Source organism: Solanum verrucosum, unplaced genomic scaffold (genome assembly GCF_900185275.1).
Source record: "Solanum verrucosum unplaced genomic scaffold, falcon-dt-bn FXZP01000273.1, whole genome shotgun sequence".
Classification (NCBI taxonomy): domain Eukaryota; kingdom Viridiplantae; phylum Streptophyta; class Magnoliopsida; order Solanales; family Solanaceae; genus Solanum; species Solanum verrucosum.
In genome coordinates this window covers 666,810-682,806 of record NW_026020163.1, presented here as the reverse complement: position 1 = coordinate 682,806, position 15,997 = coordinate 666,810, and the positions used below count along the sequence as shown (strand labels likewise).

The window sequence follows — 15,997 nt, the reverse complement described above, 5'->3', positions numbered from 1 at the left end:
TTTATGACATCATTCTATGAAATTTACATAATTCTTGATACATTTAACTAATTAAAATTTATATAATTGTTCTAGTAATCAAACTGACATTTCAATCATTATATTCTGCATTATCGTTAGTATTATAGATAAATCATAAACAAAAGGGAAAATTGAACAGGAAGATTAATAGGAACAGAGAGTATGGATTTGAAATCCAAATATGCATTGATTAGGGAAAATTTACAAGGGAGTCTCCCAACAAGAGCAATCAACCTACTAAAACTACATCTCTATTCCCCCACATAGCAATTAGGAAGGGGAAAAACAAATAGAGTGGTCAAGCCATTGGAATAATAGAAAGCCCACAAGGCTTTGATCCAAGGTTAAGAGCGTAGCGCGTGATGTGAGGGTGCAGCCACCAACAAAAGCCAGGTATGTAAGTGGGTAAAGGGCAAGACTATAATCCACTGTGTTTCAAACCGTGCGCTACTGGTCTGGTCCTCAGGGAAAGAAAAAGACTAGCAAAATCTTACAAGCAAACATTTAATTCCTAGTACTTCTATGCCAACCCTTGATTCCTCCCTACAAATTTGTAAACACTAAACCTATATGATCAACATGATGTGAATCACTGTGGGGCATGAACTTGAGTTAGGACCAAAAAGGAAAAAGGAAAACTCATGTACAAATGGTAATTTGCAGGTCTCAATGTGCTAAATCCACACTTGCAGTGCCAATGCTTGCCTTGTCGACTACACGTACATTGTACAGCTCATAAACTCTTGCACGGTTCTCTGCCCACCATTTTTCAGCTTGTTTCTCGCTAAACCGCTTCCGACTGCAAGTTTTGACAAACATTATTAGCCTTGATTCCATTCAAAAATAATGATTATATGATTTCATTGTATAATTATTGTGTAGTGAAGTGTTGGCAATCTTGACAAGTAAAAAGAGGTCTATAGCACAAACAGTATAAATTTAATTGGCGACTCTGGGATAACTGCAGATATAAAAGCAACGAAGAGGATCTTGTTCACATGCTCAAATGTATTTTCTTTAATGTACACATAGAAGACAAAGAGAAGTTGGCAGGTTATAGTCAGCAGCCACAAAGAACAATAACAGGAGATTTGCATTGGCTGTTTACCTGAAGCGAACCCTTTTAAGATCTTTGACGCCTCCAGGTAGGGAGGTAAGAGTAATATATACACCTGGCTCATCTTGCTCAACCCATTCATTCTCGTTACGAGAATCACATTCTTTTGTTCTGCCCCCATTTTTTGTTGTTGCCTCTGGATTCCCTTGTCTATTGTGAACAGCACTGCAATTACTGGCATTGTTTGATCCATTAGAAAGCAACTGGCTGTTAGATACACTTGACCCCAGTTCTTGAAAAGTAAGCTGACTGTGAACTTGGTCAATACAGCCATTAGGTATATCGCTGGAGGTAATATTGGATTCGGAGGAAACTGATTTAGGAGATTTGATGTTTCGGCCAGGACCTACTGGCAGCCTTTCAGCCATTTCCTTCAGCTATAAAAAATAAAGACGCACAGTACATAATATCAGGACGAGAAGCCAACGAAACTGAGAAATGATGAGAAGCACAATTTTTTTATGCACAACTTTTGTCACAACTTAAAAGTCTAATGGTAAAAATGACTCTAACTTACCTGAGAAGTAAGTGACTTGATCACTTCTTTTGCTGCTTTGCATTTGGCAGTCTCCTCCCCCGCAATTGATATTGCCTCCTTCAGCTGCTTACTAGTTCTTTCCAGTTCTACCTCTTGAAGTTGTGCCTTGCGTGTAAGAGTTTCCACCTATGATAAAGATAGTCAAGGAGTTTGTACACATAGCAATATTAAAAGTTGGCACAAGCATTAAAATCATACACAAGCTTATCTCAGTTTTCCATCACCAACTCGATAAATGCAGCTTAATGTTTTTCATAAAACTAGAGACACTTTGGTACTTTTTATTTGTGACGGGCCAAATAAGCACCTCATTGCAAAGTTTGTGAGCCATATCAGAAACAAGTATAAAAACATGTAGAGAAGTGAAGAAACTGCATCAGAAGGAGATAGCTGCATAGTAGAAAAATAACCTACCTGTGCTCTTAATTTAGCAACCTCTTGACTAAGACTTCCATTTGTCCTTTTAGCATCATCCACAACAATCCTTGGAGATGTAAGTCCACCCAGTGTTGGAGTTGGTGTAGTAGAACGAGGTGGACTGGCCCGTCTAGATGTTGGTGATGTTGCTCGAGAAACAATCCTTGAACCAGGAACTGAAGCAGAGAAGAACTTCTTGGACGAGGCAAACACTTGATTGGAAGATTTGGAACTATTCAGAGCTCCCAATTGTGAGTTACTACTAGGAATAGGTGACACACGACTGCTGTTGAATTCAAACTTTTTCTTCTGTTTGGAGCGGGTTTCAACTTGTTTGAAGGATTCCATTGAAGAAAATCTAGTAAGATGAGGTCGAGACCTTATATCCAGCTTAGTACTTTTGTCTATGTCATCAGTTAACCCCTGGTTCAGGCTTCCTCTTCGACTCATGGAAGCCTCAGATGAAGCATCAGTTTCAATAACCTTTTTCAATTTATTACAACAATTATCACATACACGATATGGTTTATTGGGATTTGGTGCCATTGATGTCTTCAGTGATTTCTTGCTGCTACATGAATGACAAAAGACTAGACCACAGTTATAACAGTTGTGGCGCTTCCTTTTGAAATTAAAAGGAAGACGGCAGCCAGAACACATGGATTGGTCAACCCCTGACGCCCATTTATGAAGGCAAATAGCTGCCGTAAAATTAGTACCACAAGCAATACTTTTGACTTGCTTGTCTTTCAAAGCTTCCACTAAGGTGGGAGAATTTCTGTCATCAGTATTACCATGACCCAATCTTCCATTTGCTCCCTTTCCCCATGTGTAAACTTCAGTTCGGGAAGTCAATACAGCAACATGGTAAGCACCACATGCTATCTCCTCCACAAAGCTCTTAGAAAGTTTTCCTTCAACATGACAAGGAAGCTTCCCATCAGCTTGAGGATGACCTAATTGACCATATACAGGACTTCCCATTGTATATACATGACCTGAAGTGGTTAGAGCAACTGTCAAGCTATGTCCACAAGTAACCTGGCAAAAATTGGGTTCAACAAGAGCTGCAACACAAGTAGGGACAAGTTTCGACTCCTTGTCACCGTGCCCAAGTCGACCTTTATCCCCATCTCCCCAAGTAAAAAGTTTCCCTGAAGAACAATTGCTTGAACTAGAGTTCCCCACCATGACTTCAACAACTGCAGCAGTATGCCAAACCCCACAAGCTGCTCGAACAGTTCGAAGCCCCTTCAGAGACTCCACTTCCCTTGGTTTTGAAATACTCTTTCTATCTCCATGACCAAGAACTCCAAAAGTTCCATCCCCAAAAGTAAATAATTGGCCAGCAGAGGTCACCACAGCGGTATGCCAGGGCCCACAGGAGATATAAGAAACATGTATGCCCTCTAAGGGTCCATTTACTCTTTTGGGGACCCAATGACTAACTTCATTCCCATGCCCAAGAAGACCAAAATCGCCAGCACCCCATGTGTACAATTCACCAGAAAGTGTTACAGCACAGGAATGATTTTCACCACAAGCAACAAGCTCAATGTTTGTATGGCTGAGGGAATCTATAAGCTTTGGATGCAAAACATCAGAATCGACACCATGCCCAAGCCTGCCTCCTGATTCCTCACCCCAAGAGAACATCTCACCCTGCTTTGTTACTAGTGCTGCGTGTTTTCCACTGCAAGCCAAATTTTGGACATCCAGTACAACTGCAGACTCTAAAGCTTTGGGCAACAACGAATCTACTTTGACACCATTACAACTGTCAATCCTATGAGGTCCACCACCCAGGACACCATCACCAGTCCCTTCCCCCCACATGAAAACATCTCCTAATGCATCACCATCATCATGACCAGACCCTTGACTTGATGAGCTAACAGCACTTGAAAGGCTTACTCTAAAATTATCCATACCCATTGCCTTCATCTGACCATGTATGTCATTTGAACCTCCAGAAGATAAAGAATGAATTGAAGCACTAGCAGAATCTGCAGGGAAAAAGCCCTTGGGAGGTACAGCATATAAAATAACATCCGAAAAGGCCTTATCTACACCATTTTTAGGTGGGCTTCCATATGGACTATGAAGGCGAAGTTGGTCACCACCATCCTGATGGAAAAATATATGTCATTCAACTTAGAGCAAAACAAAATTATATAATTTCAACCTCAATATTGACAAACATAAAGTATCAGCTGCATATGCATGCTTAGGCGTGAGGGAAGGAATGTACCTTCTGTGAGCTATCACCACTACCAAAAGGAGAATGCAGAGGAGAGCTTCTCCGCGTATATGTTCTGGGACTAGTGGCACCAGAAGGAATTCCATCGCTCCTTGAATCTGTTCTCCACTTTCGCTGGTGCCCACGTGAAATTAAAGCCTTCAAGCCACTAAACCATACCTCTGCTTCCTCTTTATCTTTGCATATCTAAAACATAAGATTGAAGAGCAAGGTGAGAGAGTTAGTTTCTGTAACCAGATTCATTCAAATAACAATGAAATAAGACAGAATTGCATGAATTACATACAAAACTTCCCCTCTAAAAAAGATACAGCTATTACTAATAAAATTCTTACCAAATCCAGTGATCTATCATTATATATAAGAGAAAAAGATTGGTACTCTTTCTCAGGTCGTGGATGCCTTTGAAATATTGGCTGGAAAAGAGCAAAAGCAATGTTTATCAGTCAGATACACCACTAACCCTTCATATAGGTTGTTAGACAAGACTGAAAAAACGTGTCTAATAAGAACTAGAAATTTGGCAAAATAAAAAAGAAAAAGACACTGATGCCAAATTCACATCATCAAAGTATGTACCTATGTGAACAAGCCAAAAGAAATCATTAATTACTATAAAGTGAACAAAATCAAACCAACAACAGCTAGTATAGCATGGACTTTAACCGAGAGTGTTCACACGACCACATAGTTTTAACAAGAAAATAAGCATACAAATTCAACAATATTTCCTCAGAATGACGTATATAACATATGAAAAGACATCAAGCGTAAAATTCTGGTATAGTTTTTGGTGCAACATGCAAGACATAAAGGATGAAGACAGCATGCTAGAGTTCATTATTCCTTTACAGGTTTATTGATCTTCCACATGGGGGCCTTTCTGTTTAATTTTCTTATAGGTGGTTCCCACATTATGCATCTGCAAAAACCATCTAAGTGTTTTCCTTTAGTATCAATAAATATTTATTCACCAGTTCAAAGGAAAAAAGTATGTACGTGTAACCATGTTTACTTATTGAGGAGCATATGCGGATATACATATGGAAGAGACAGAGAAATGAAGACAAAAAGATTATTATGCATTTTGTTGATTAACCATGACATAAGCAAAAATTCCTTTAGCAGAAGATGTTTGATCCCTACCATCCTCCAATTTATTCTTCCTCTTATGTCCTCTTAATTTTGACAGTTAAAAGACTAAGAATATATTTAACATGATATTTCCAAAAGAAAATAAAGAAGCTATTCTTTTGAGACACATTTGTGGACGCTGATGACATGGTTCATGATAGTTCAAGAACATTGATTAAAATTCTGTATCAAATTTAACATTTAGGTTGCTTATCTTGCTAGATCTCACTAATTCGATGCACGTTGGATTACAGTTCTCTCCAAGGAACTCTTTGTCTATTTGTTACGAATCTGCTTCTGCTTTTGTTTTAAGTAAGACTTACTCAATTAGTTGTTAGTCATGTGTTCCTATTATTTTTTTTAATAACCGAGAAATCCGTTGACGGGTCACAGCCTTCTAAACTCGGTGGATAATGGGCCCGCCCCTCTACCCTTCTCCACTTAAATACCGGGCTTTGCTTTGCATGGTGTGGCACTTGAACCTGCGACCTAAGCCACAAATCCACCACCTTTTGCCACTTGAGCTAGGCCTTGGGGGCAACATGTGTTCCTATTATTTAGTAGTTATTTAGTGAGCTGCTAGGTCATGCATTATTTTTTTATTTCATTTGTGGTTCTTATATATGTAACATGAAGCATTAATAAAAGAAGGTCCTTCTACTTCTATTCTGTTGTTTCTCTCGTCTTTTTGTTTCAATCGCAGTCTTTGTTTTTCCTTTAGTTGTGTATTAACCTTGACAGCTTTTAAAACCTTCAATTGGTATCAAGAGCTTTATTTTCTTGAAGGACCTGTGTGTGTGCGCGCAAATCAGATTTCGTGAATATAATGAACGGAGAAGGAAGTTTTTCTTCAATGGCACCACCAACTTTTGGTGGAGAAAGTTATTGAATCTAGGCTGTTAGAATGCAGGCAAATCTGGAAGTTTTGGATCTCTGGGAGGCGGTAGAAGATGAATACAAGATTGCTCCCTTGCCAAACAATCCCACGATGGCACAGATTAAAAATCACAAGGAAAGGAAAATTAGGAAATCAAAGGCAAAGGCATGTTTATTTGTTGCAGTTTCATTCACTGTCTTCACTCGTATGACATATCATGTCCCTGAAGTCAGCAAAAGAGGTATGAAATTATCTCAAGACTGAGTATGAAGGAGATGAAAGAATTCAAGGGATGCAAGTGCTGAATTTGGTACGTGAGTTTGAGCTGCAAAGGATAAAGGAAAGTGAAACCATAAAGGAGTACTTTAATTGACTTCTTAACATAGCAAATCACATCAGATTGTTGGGTTCCACATTTAACGATTCAAGGATCGTTAAGAAAATCCTTGTAACGGTACCTGAAAAATTTGAGGCGACCATTACAACCTTAGAAAATACTAAGGACTTGTCCAATATTACACTAGCAGAGCTCTTAAGTGCCTTTCAAGCACAAGAGCAACGACGTGTTGTGAGACAAGAAGGAGATGTTGAAGGAGCCTTACCTGCCAAGCATCAAGATGATGGACGATATAAGAAAAAGAAGAACAAGACATACCAACCAACAGATGGAGAAGGTGCAGCACGCAATAACAAAAACAAAATAGGTAGCTTCAAAGGAAACTACCCTCTTTGTAAGTGTTGTTGAAGGCCAGAACTAAGTGCAGTAAGTGCAATTAGTTTGGGCACGAAGCAATCATTTGTAACAACAAAACTCAGCAGCGGGATGTAGATGCTCAAGTTGTTAATGAACAAGAGGAGGATCGGCTTTTTGTTGTATAATGTTTTGCAAGTAATGTTTCAAGCGAGTCGTGGCTGATTGATAGCGGATGCACAAATCACATGAATCATGATAAAGAACTCTTCAAAGAATTGAAGCCTACTCGAGTTGCAAAGGTTAGAATAGGCCATGCTGGTCACATTCCAGCAAAAAGGAAGAAGAACTATTGCAATTGAGACACAAGCGGTTACAAAAACAATAGCAGATGTTCTTTATGTACCTGACTTAGACCGGAACTTGTTAAGTGTTGGTCAATTGTTAGAAAAAGGTTTCAAACTTTATTTTAAAGATAAATATTGCTTGATTAAGGATTCCTCGGGACATGACTTGTTTAAAGTCAAAATGAGAGGAAAAAGTTTCTCATTAGATCTATTTGAGGAAGAGCAGATGTTGTATTCAGCAAAAATAAATGCCGTTGAGTTATGGCATAAGATACTTGGGCATTATCATTATCAAGGGATTGTCAAAATGCAAAAGTTGAAGATGGTGAACCTACCTGATCTGGAAGCAAACTCCACTAAATGTTATGCCTGCCAATTTGGTAAACAACATAGAAAGACATTTCCAAAAGCTACGACTAGTTCACACTGATGTCATAGGGCCTCAAAGAACTCCATCACTACAAGGTAGCATCTATTATGTTCTTTTCATTGACAATTTTACAAGAATGTGTTGGATTTTTTTCTTGAAATTTTTTAGATTTGGTAAACATTGTATTCTTCAGCATTAAGGATATACTGGGGGACCTTTAAAAAATCAGAAAAGAACAAAAAGCATAATACTTACAAGGATCCTAAGAGTTCTAAAAGTTGATCTGAATCCTCTAGTCCTATCTCTTTACACCAAAAATATAGAGATACAATGCAATTCCATTTAACCTTGTGAATGGAATTGGATATATCTTCAAAATTCCTACTATTCCTCTCCTTCCACGCTGTCCACCAAATGCAATGTGGCATCAAATTCCACCAGGTCTTCTGTCTTTTGCTACCTCCTCTCCTGATCCAACAACTAAGTAAATCAGCTATATGTTCGGGCATAGTCCATTCACTTCTAAATAGTTGAGAAACATGGACCATATTTGTGCTGTGAAAGTACAATGTAAGAATAGGTGACTGTTTGTTTCCCCTGTCTTTCCACATAAAGAGCACCACGGAAGTATGATCTTTCTTTTCTTCCTCAAGACTTCATGTGTCAAGCATGCCTTTCTATTTTTCTTGAAATTCAAGTCAGAAGTTGCTGGTGTATTCTGGAAATTCAAGAAATTGGTGGAAAATCAAAGTAATTGTAAGATTCAAGCTTTGAGGTCTGATAATGGGAAGGAATACACCTCAACAAAATTTGATTCATTCTGTGAGGAGGCCGGCATTGTGCATCGACTTACAACACCATAGACACGAAAACAAAATGGTGTTAGTGAAAGAAGAAATAGATGGATAATGTAGATAGCCAGATGTATGTTGCATAAGAAGGAGTTTCCTAAGATATTTTGGGTAGAGGCAGCAAATACCGTAGTTTTTAGGCAGAATCGACTTCCAACGAAAGCTTTGGAGGATAAAACACCATTTGAAGCTTGGTACGGGTTTAAGCCTTCACAAAGTTTTCTTAAAGTGTTTGGTTGTGTGTTTTGTTCATGTTCCTCACATTAAACGTGACAAACTTGACAAGAAGGCAACTAACATGCATCCTTGAGGGTTATAGTGGAGTTTCTAAAGCTTACAAGATCTATCATCCTCAAGCAGGAAAGATGACAATTACAAGAGATGTTCATTTTAGTGAGAATGAATTCTCAGAGATCAGTAAAAATATAACTTCAAGAAACCAGGAGAATGAACAGTGGGACTGGACCAGAAGAAGCTTTTCAAGACCCCAAATAAAACCCTTCGGGGTGACCCAGTGGTTTGGGCTTGGGACTTCCATGTTGGAGGTCTCAAGTTCGAAACCCCTTGCCAGCGAAAGGAAGGGGGTTTGTCTTCGGGGTCGAGTTCGTCACACCAGGCTTGCCTAGTGCGGGTTACCTCTCCTATGTGGTTTGCGAGCTATTGCATAGGAGCAGGGGTTTTACCCTGTGCGCACCCAAAGGGTAGCGGCTGTGGGTTTCCCTTGTCATAAAAAAAAAAGACCCCAAATGAAAGAAAGCAATCGAGGAGGAGATCTCCATGATTGAGAAAAATAAAACTTGGGTGTTAGTCAACAAACCTGAAGATAGAAAAGTCATTGGTGTGAGATGGGTCTTCAGAACAAAGTTAAATACAATCAGATTGCTACTCGCAATAGCAGCACAAATGGAATGGAAGGTGCTCCAACTCGATGTCAAATCAGCCTTCTGTAAATGGCATACTGGAGGAGGAAATATATGTCGAGCAACCATCAGGATTTGTGAAACATGGTGATGAAGACAAAGTCTATCTGCTAAAAAAGGCTCTTTATGGTCTAAAGCAAGCGCCAAGAGCTTGGTATAGTAGGATAGATGATCATCTGTTAAGCTTGAGCTTTAAAAAAAGCTTATCCGAATCCACTTTGTATGTAAAATATAAAGACAGTGATATCCTTATGTTGCTTTATGTTGATGATCTTCTGGTAACATGACATAATACAAGGCTGGTTGAGGAGTTTAAAGAAGAAATGATGCAATTTTTTGAAATGGCAATCTTGGTCTTATGGCCTATTTTCTTGGAATGGAGATCAAGCAAAGCAAAAGTGAAGTGTTCATTTGCCAGAAGAAATAAGCAAAGGAAATTCTCAAGAAATTTCAAATGGAGGAATGCAAGTCGATGAGCAAAAGAGAAGCTCTATAAAGAAGATGGGAGTCGACAAAGTTTATGAAGGTTATTATAGAAGCTTGATTGGGTGCTTTTTAATGTATCTCACTGCAACAAGGCCTGATATTATATTTGTTGTAAGTCTCTTATCTCGTTTTATGCACTGTGCAAGTGAATTGCATTTAAGAGCAGCAAAAAGAATATTAAGATATATTAAAGGTATTGTTGAATGTTGACTATGGTGTAAAGTTTGAGAAGTGTCCAAGCTTCAAGTTACTTGGATTCTCAGATAGTGATTGGGCTGGATCCGCAGATGATATGAGAAGTACCTCTGGCCATTGTTTCAGCCTAGGTTCAGGAATCTTCTCATGGTCATCTAAAAACAGGAAATCGTTGCACAATCCACTGCAGAAGCTGAATTTATAACAGCATCAGGAGCAGTAAACCAAGACTTGTGGCTTAGGGCCCGTTTGGCCATGCGATATGATATCATGATATGAAATCATGATATGGTATCATGATATGGAATCATGAGATGAAATTGAAGGTTTGTTTGGACATGCGATATGGAATTTTTGTTTTATATATTTTCTCATAAACATAAAAATCCCATAAGTTGTAAAACTATTAAAATAACCCCAATTGTTTATTCAATCTTATCAAATAAACAAAAATTATAAAATCGCATAATAAATGATTACAAAGTTATTTGTTCTTCAGTTAAATAATTGTTTCATCTAACTTTAATTTAATTAAAAAAAATTGAACATAAATTGTACTTGATATGTTCATATCTCTCAACTACTCTTACAAATAACCTATAAAGTAGAAAAAAAACATACATTAGTGAGTAAATATTAACTTAGAAGTTAAATGCACTAAGATAAAAATTAACAAACATCACTAACTTCTAACTATTTACAAGAAAAATCAATAGTTAAATATTATTGAATAACGAAATTTTAAAAAGTTACCACAAGTTTGAGTCAAAAACACTTCTAATAAAATTTAATCAAAAAAATTATAACTAGTCCACTAATTGACTAAATATTAATAACTAATTGATCAAATTTTCCTAAGTCCTCAATCAATTGGACTTGATATCCTTCAGTCATGTGACGAACATTTTGCAAATACTAAGATTAAGAAAGTGCGGCACCGCCAATGAAAATTGTCTTTTATCAATATTATGCTTAGTCATAAGATTAAGACGTTTTTTTTTATTATGAAAAATAAAAAAAGTATTACTCCCTTTGTTCTCATTTATATTCACCAAATGAATTTCTACTTTTATCATTTATATTCACCAAATTTAAAGTGATAATAAATTTTATATTGGTGAGAATAATAAATTTTAAAAAGTAATGATGTGATTATAAATTTTATTTACATATGAAACAAATGATTAGTAGATATAAATGTGGGGTTGTTTTAACAAAATATAAACTCATGGATCAATTATTGTATTAAAATATCTCAAATCATGATATGAAATCACATGGTGATTCCATATCATGGTTTTTGGAGAATATGATATCACCTCTCATGATATGAAATCATGAGATGAAATCAGCGTAAAATCGCATGTCCAAACGCTGATTTCATCTCACGACATCATATCGTGATATGATATCGCATGGCCAAACGCCTACTTAGAAAGATCATGTGTGATTTACATTTGAATCAGAAGGAAAGTACTATCATTCTTGTTGACAACCAGGCAGCTATTGCAATCTCAAGCAATCCGGTGTTTCACAAGAAGACCAAGCATTTCAGCATCAAGTTCTATTTCCCGAGAGAGGTGTAGCAAAGGGAAGAAATGACTCTAGTCTACTGCAAGTCTGAAAACCAGCAAGCAGACCTGTTTATAAGTCTTTACCGGCCAGCAAATTCGAGCTTCTCAGACAGAAAATTGGAGTTTACAGTTTCCAAAGCGGGGAGTGTTAGGAGTTATTTAGTGAACTGTTGAAATGCAGTAAATTTAATTTAACTGCTTTTGTTTTTAGTAAGACTTAGCCAATTAGTTGTTAGTCATGTATTCCGATTATTTAGGAGTTATTTAGTGAACTGTTAGGTCATGTGTTACTGTTTTTATTTCATTGGAGGTTCTTATATATGTAACCTGAAATTAAAGAGGTCCTTCTACTTCTATTCTGTTATTTTTGTCGGCTTTTTGTTTCAGCCGCAGTCATTGTTTTTCCTTTAGCTCTGTATTAACCTTAACATCTTTTAAAACCTTCACTATTACCTTATTTCTATGTGTTCACTAATGAACAGAGAGGAGGGATTGCTTGTGCCAAGCAACAGAAAACAAACATTCAGTGAAACAGAAGCTCATGGGCTAATTAAGATGCAAGCTAATTACTGAACTATGATGACTTATAAATCCATTTGACATCGACTTTGGTTAACATCTGAAAGCCACTAATACACATATATTTTAACCACATATTTGACCTTTCACCATATAAGTTCTTCCATCTCCATTAAAAGAAAAACAGAAGGAGATATAGAAAGAAGGACAAATTTGTAGACAGAATCAAATAAAGCATGTCAAAAGTTCAAAGAATGGAGATTAGCTATCTTCAGCAGAGAAAACTTACAGTGCGCTGTCCAGATATTATTCTTGACACATGACTCAACTTAAGGTGTTTCTCCTCTTTACCTGAAAACCATATCAGAGCAGACTCATCCTGAAACATAATGACAAACTTCTTTTTTAGACTCTGAGCATTACCTTCAATTAAAACTAAGTTCCAAGGAGCACAGTAGTTAAGTAAGCTGCGATACAATGAAGCAATACACAGAGACTTTGTAGTAAATTCCTACCTCAATAATGAAAGGTATATTGAAATAATTGATATCCATACAGCGAGCTTAAGATTATTTCATATCAGTAACAGTTTATTTATAAGCAAAGTCATCAACCTGACAAATAAGGAAATGGTGATCCTCAAAGGGTTTAGGTTTAAACCCCAGAAAGTTAGAAACATGAGCTCAAATGTTGGCACTATTTGGGACAAGGAAACAAAAAACAAAATACCTGGGATGAAGTTCACACGTGTATTCTAAAACCAGTCAAAAACACTACTTCACAATGGTTATATGACAACAGGAATTACGAACAAAGAACCTCTGTGCCAATGGTTAAGGCAAGCATTTGGAAGAGAACTCAGACTGCCGATTTTCAGTGAACTCTAGTTTTCTTACTTATTATCATGAAACAGAATGACTATTTTTGCTTCTTTTTTGTGTATGGCAGTTGGGTTACTATTTATCAGTTTCAAATTGTCACAGAGGTTGAAGGACTTTGATTCCTTATGTTTACTTTTCAAACATCACAATAGACATTCTCCTAGTATTATTGGCATATCTAAAGAATACTACTTCAATTCGAGTTTTGAGATACATGCATGCGAAAACCGAAGCAGAGTAACAAAAAGAAATTGCAATCATGATATTAAATCTATTACTTTTTTGATAAGTAAATCCATATTAGTAAATATTATCAGTCACTAATCAGAACTGAAACGAGCATTGAGGATGAAATATCTACACGATGGACACACATAAAATTGAATATAGGCCAAAACTCAACAAACTTCAACAGCACTGTAAAATCAAGGAGAAAGATACGCATAAATGTACTAATTTGCTTCATTAAGATACCAACGTCATGGTGAACCTACACTTCCAACTTTAGAGGATGCCAATGTCCACCTATTACACGCTTCCTCGCAAACAGTTCTACGTCCTAAAACTCTCAGTATGGAGAACTCTATCTCGATCTCCCGAATAAATGATAGGGGTTCTTGTAACAACATCTAGTCATCTAGATGTGGGGTCTCACCCAACGAATCTAAGTGCAGCCAATTGTGGTATAGTTGGATCTACATGGCCGCCCATCTCACACTCACACAGCTAATATGATTACAATGTTGGGATGCATACAATCTCAAACAAGATTTCAATGCCAAGAAAGGCAAGAGCCAAATGTAAGAAAAAGTAACAAAAAAAGAACGAAATGAAGCTTACATTTGCCAGACGGAAGGGACAAAACTTTGGCTTTCCCCTTCTTCCATACTTCAGCAAGCATGCCCCCTTTTTTAGAGCAGTTATTGCCTGAGATAAATCAAATAAAAGGAACATGAAGCTAATAGGACGTTAAACTAAATGCTGCATATGCAAAGAGAGAATGACTACTATTAAAAGGCTCGCAAACAATTAAGACTTCTGAATTAGGACATGGAAGTATATACAACAAGACAGACTCTTTAAAGTAGGTGCATTAGTAACAGTCATTTTTTAACATTAAAAATCTCATAGACTATATGGTAAGAATTTCTACTAATTTTGAATCTGAAGTCTCCTTTCACCAAAACTTTATGTGTAAACTAATTATTGAAATCAAAGTTTTTGTTTGGTGTTGACAAATTCAGATTTGGAAAATTACAAAATCTGCTATCTTTCCTATTTTTTTTAAAAAAAGTTTCTTTTCAAAAAATTACAAAATCTGAAGGAGACAAATTCTAGTTTCATTAGCAAGAGAAAACTTGCTAATGAGACAACCTTAATACTTGTTCACGTAACATCCTTCATTCACTAAGATCTCTATTCAACCATATTTCTTCTACAAAGGATTAAGGCATAGACCAAAGGCATTACTGAAACAAATATTCTAAATCCAATAACTTCTTTAAACAAGCATATCCAGCTTAATACAGATAACCAATATGACAGAAATGCATCAACAACATACCCCGTCTAATGTCGGAGAGGGTAGAGTGTACACAGACCTTGCTCGTACCTTGGGGCTTGGGAGCAGTGTTATTAAAATATAAGGCATAAAAAAACTCTAAGGTCTGCTGGGGCTTTAAGCACAAAGCTCGCAAATAATAAAGTATGGGATTTAATGAAAAAAAGGGCGCAAAGGGAGAAAAAATACAAATAGTATATATTAAGTCCAAGACTAATAATTATAAGCATGAATGACAAATATATAAACAGAGAAATTGAAAAAAAAAATTGTCTTTGAGCCTTGATGACAACAGTGAAGTGCACATTAAGTGAGGCAATGAACACATTTTGAGCCTAAACGTGCCTTTAACAACACTACTTGGGAGGCTAAAGAGCTTGTTTTCGATAGACCCTCGGCTCAAGGAAAGCAACATATCCATTGAAACGCATGTTCAACAAATAATTCAGTGATTATTATTCACATTATTACAGGCTTAAAATAATGACAAGAGTTGACAGTATATTTGTACCTGTTCAATATCCCTTTCAATTAGTCCACTAGCTCTGTTGACATCTGAATTCATTCTACCAGTGGCAAACATAAAAAAATGACAACCCCAATACTATCCCTAACAGTAAACCCCAATCTCTAAAAACCCCATTTTCAGCTCCAATTCCTCCCATTCATTCATCAAACTCACCAACTCTTTCAGCTCCAAAACTCAATCCTCCCAATAAGAATCATCAAATTCATCAATTCTTCAAATAGTGAAGAACCCAATTTCTTAATAAGAACTGAACAGCAGTAATCGCAACGCCTTTTGGGGGATTTGTAGTAACAGTGCATTAAATGCAGGAAACCCCACAAGGAAAAAAAGCTTGTAAACCGAAAATGGGTTTATGGGTATATTAAATTTCACTAAGAAAAACGGAAATGAATGACACCCATATAGCTAAAACAACAAATTCAGCTCCTTGTTGGGTGTCTTTAGTTCAATTTTCAGAAGAAAGTGCTTGTAAACCGAAAATGGGCTGATGGGTGTGGCAAATTTCACTAAGAAAAACGATAAAGAAAAAACCCATATAGCTGAAACAACAAATGAATGGACTAATAGTGACAATGAGTCTAAAAAGCTGAACTGTTTTTGCTGATTGAGAGAGAAAGAGAGAAGGGATTTTAGAGAGAGAAAGAATGGCAGAGAGATCAGGAGTAGAATCTATAGCTATTTGAGGAATCAATTGATCTAAATTTTTCCA

At 36.8% G+C, this 15,997-nt stretch overlaps 1 protein-coding gene across 1 annotated transcript; it reads right to left on the bottom strand.

Annotated features, from left to right (window-relative positions):
• Window positions 1-511: 511 nt before the first annotated feature.
• On the bottom strand, window positions 512-15,795 carry LOC125828469 (PH, RCC1 and FYVE domains-containing protein 1-like). The gene is made up of 9 exons (XM_049507755.1): window positions 15,271-15,795; window positions 14,039-14,125; window positions 12,607-12,696; window positions 4,689-4,769; window positions 4,345-4,539; window positions 2,091-4,220; window positions 1,656-1,802; window positions 1,130-1,515; window positions 512-820 (listed from the first exon to the last, which is right to left on the bottom strand). The coding sequence occupies exons 1-9, from the start codon at window positions 15,340-15,342 to the stop codon at window positions 688-690; spliced, it is 3,321 nt and encodes a 1,106-aa protein (XP_049363712.1). The 5' UTR covers window positions 15,343-15,795; the 3' UTR covers window positions 512-687.
• Between the last annotated feature and the right edge of the window lie 202 nt (window positions 15,796-15,997).

What these genes read in the sequence shown, in the direction of transcription:
- LOC125828469 (XM_049507755.1), bottom strand. Translation starts at nt 15,342, where the DNA reads ATGTTTGCCACTGGTAGAATGAATTCAGATGTCAACAGAGCTAGTGGA. An exon ending in TAATATCTGGACAGCGCACT is followed by an intron (nt 4,770 to 12,606) that starts GTAAGTTTTCTC and finishes GCTCTTTTCCAG; the next exon opens with CCAATATTTCAAAGGCATCC. An exon ending in GTGGTGATAGCTCACAGAAG is followed by an intron (nt 4,221 to 4,344) that starts GTACATTCCTTC and finishes TTTTTCCATCAG; the next exon opens with GATGGTGGTGACCAACTTCG.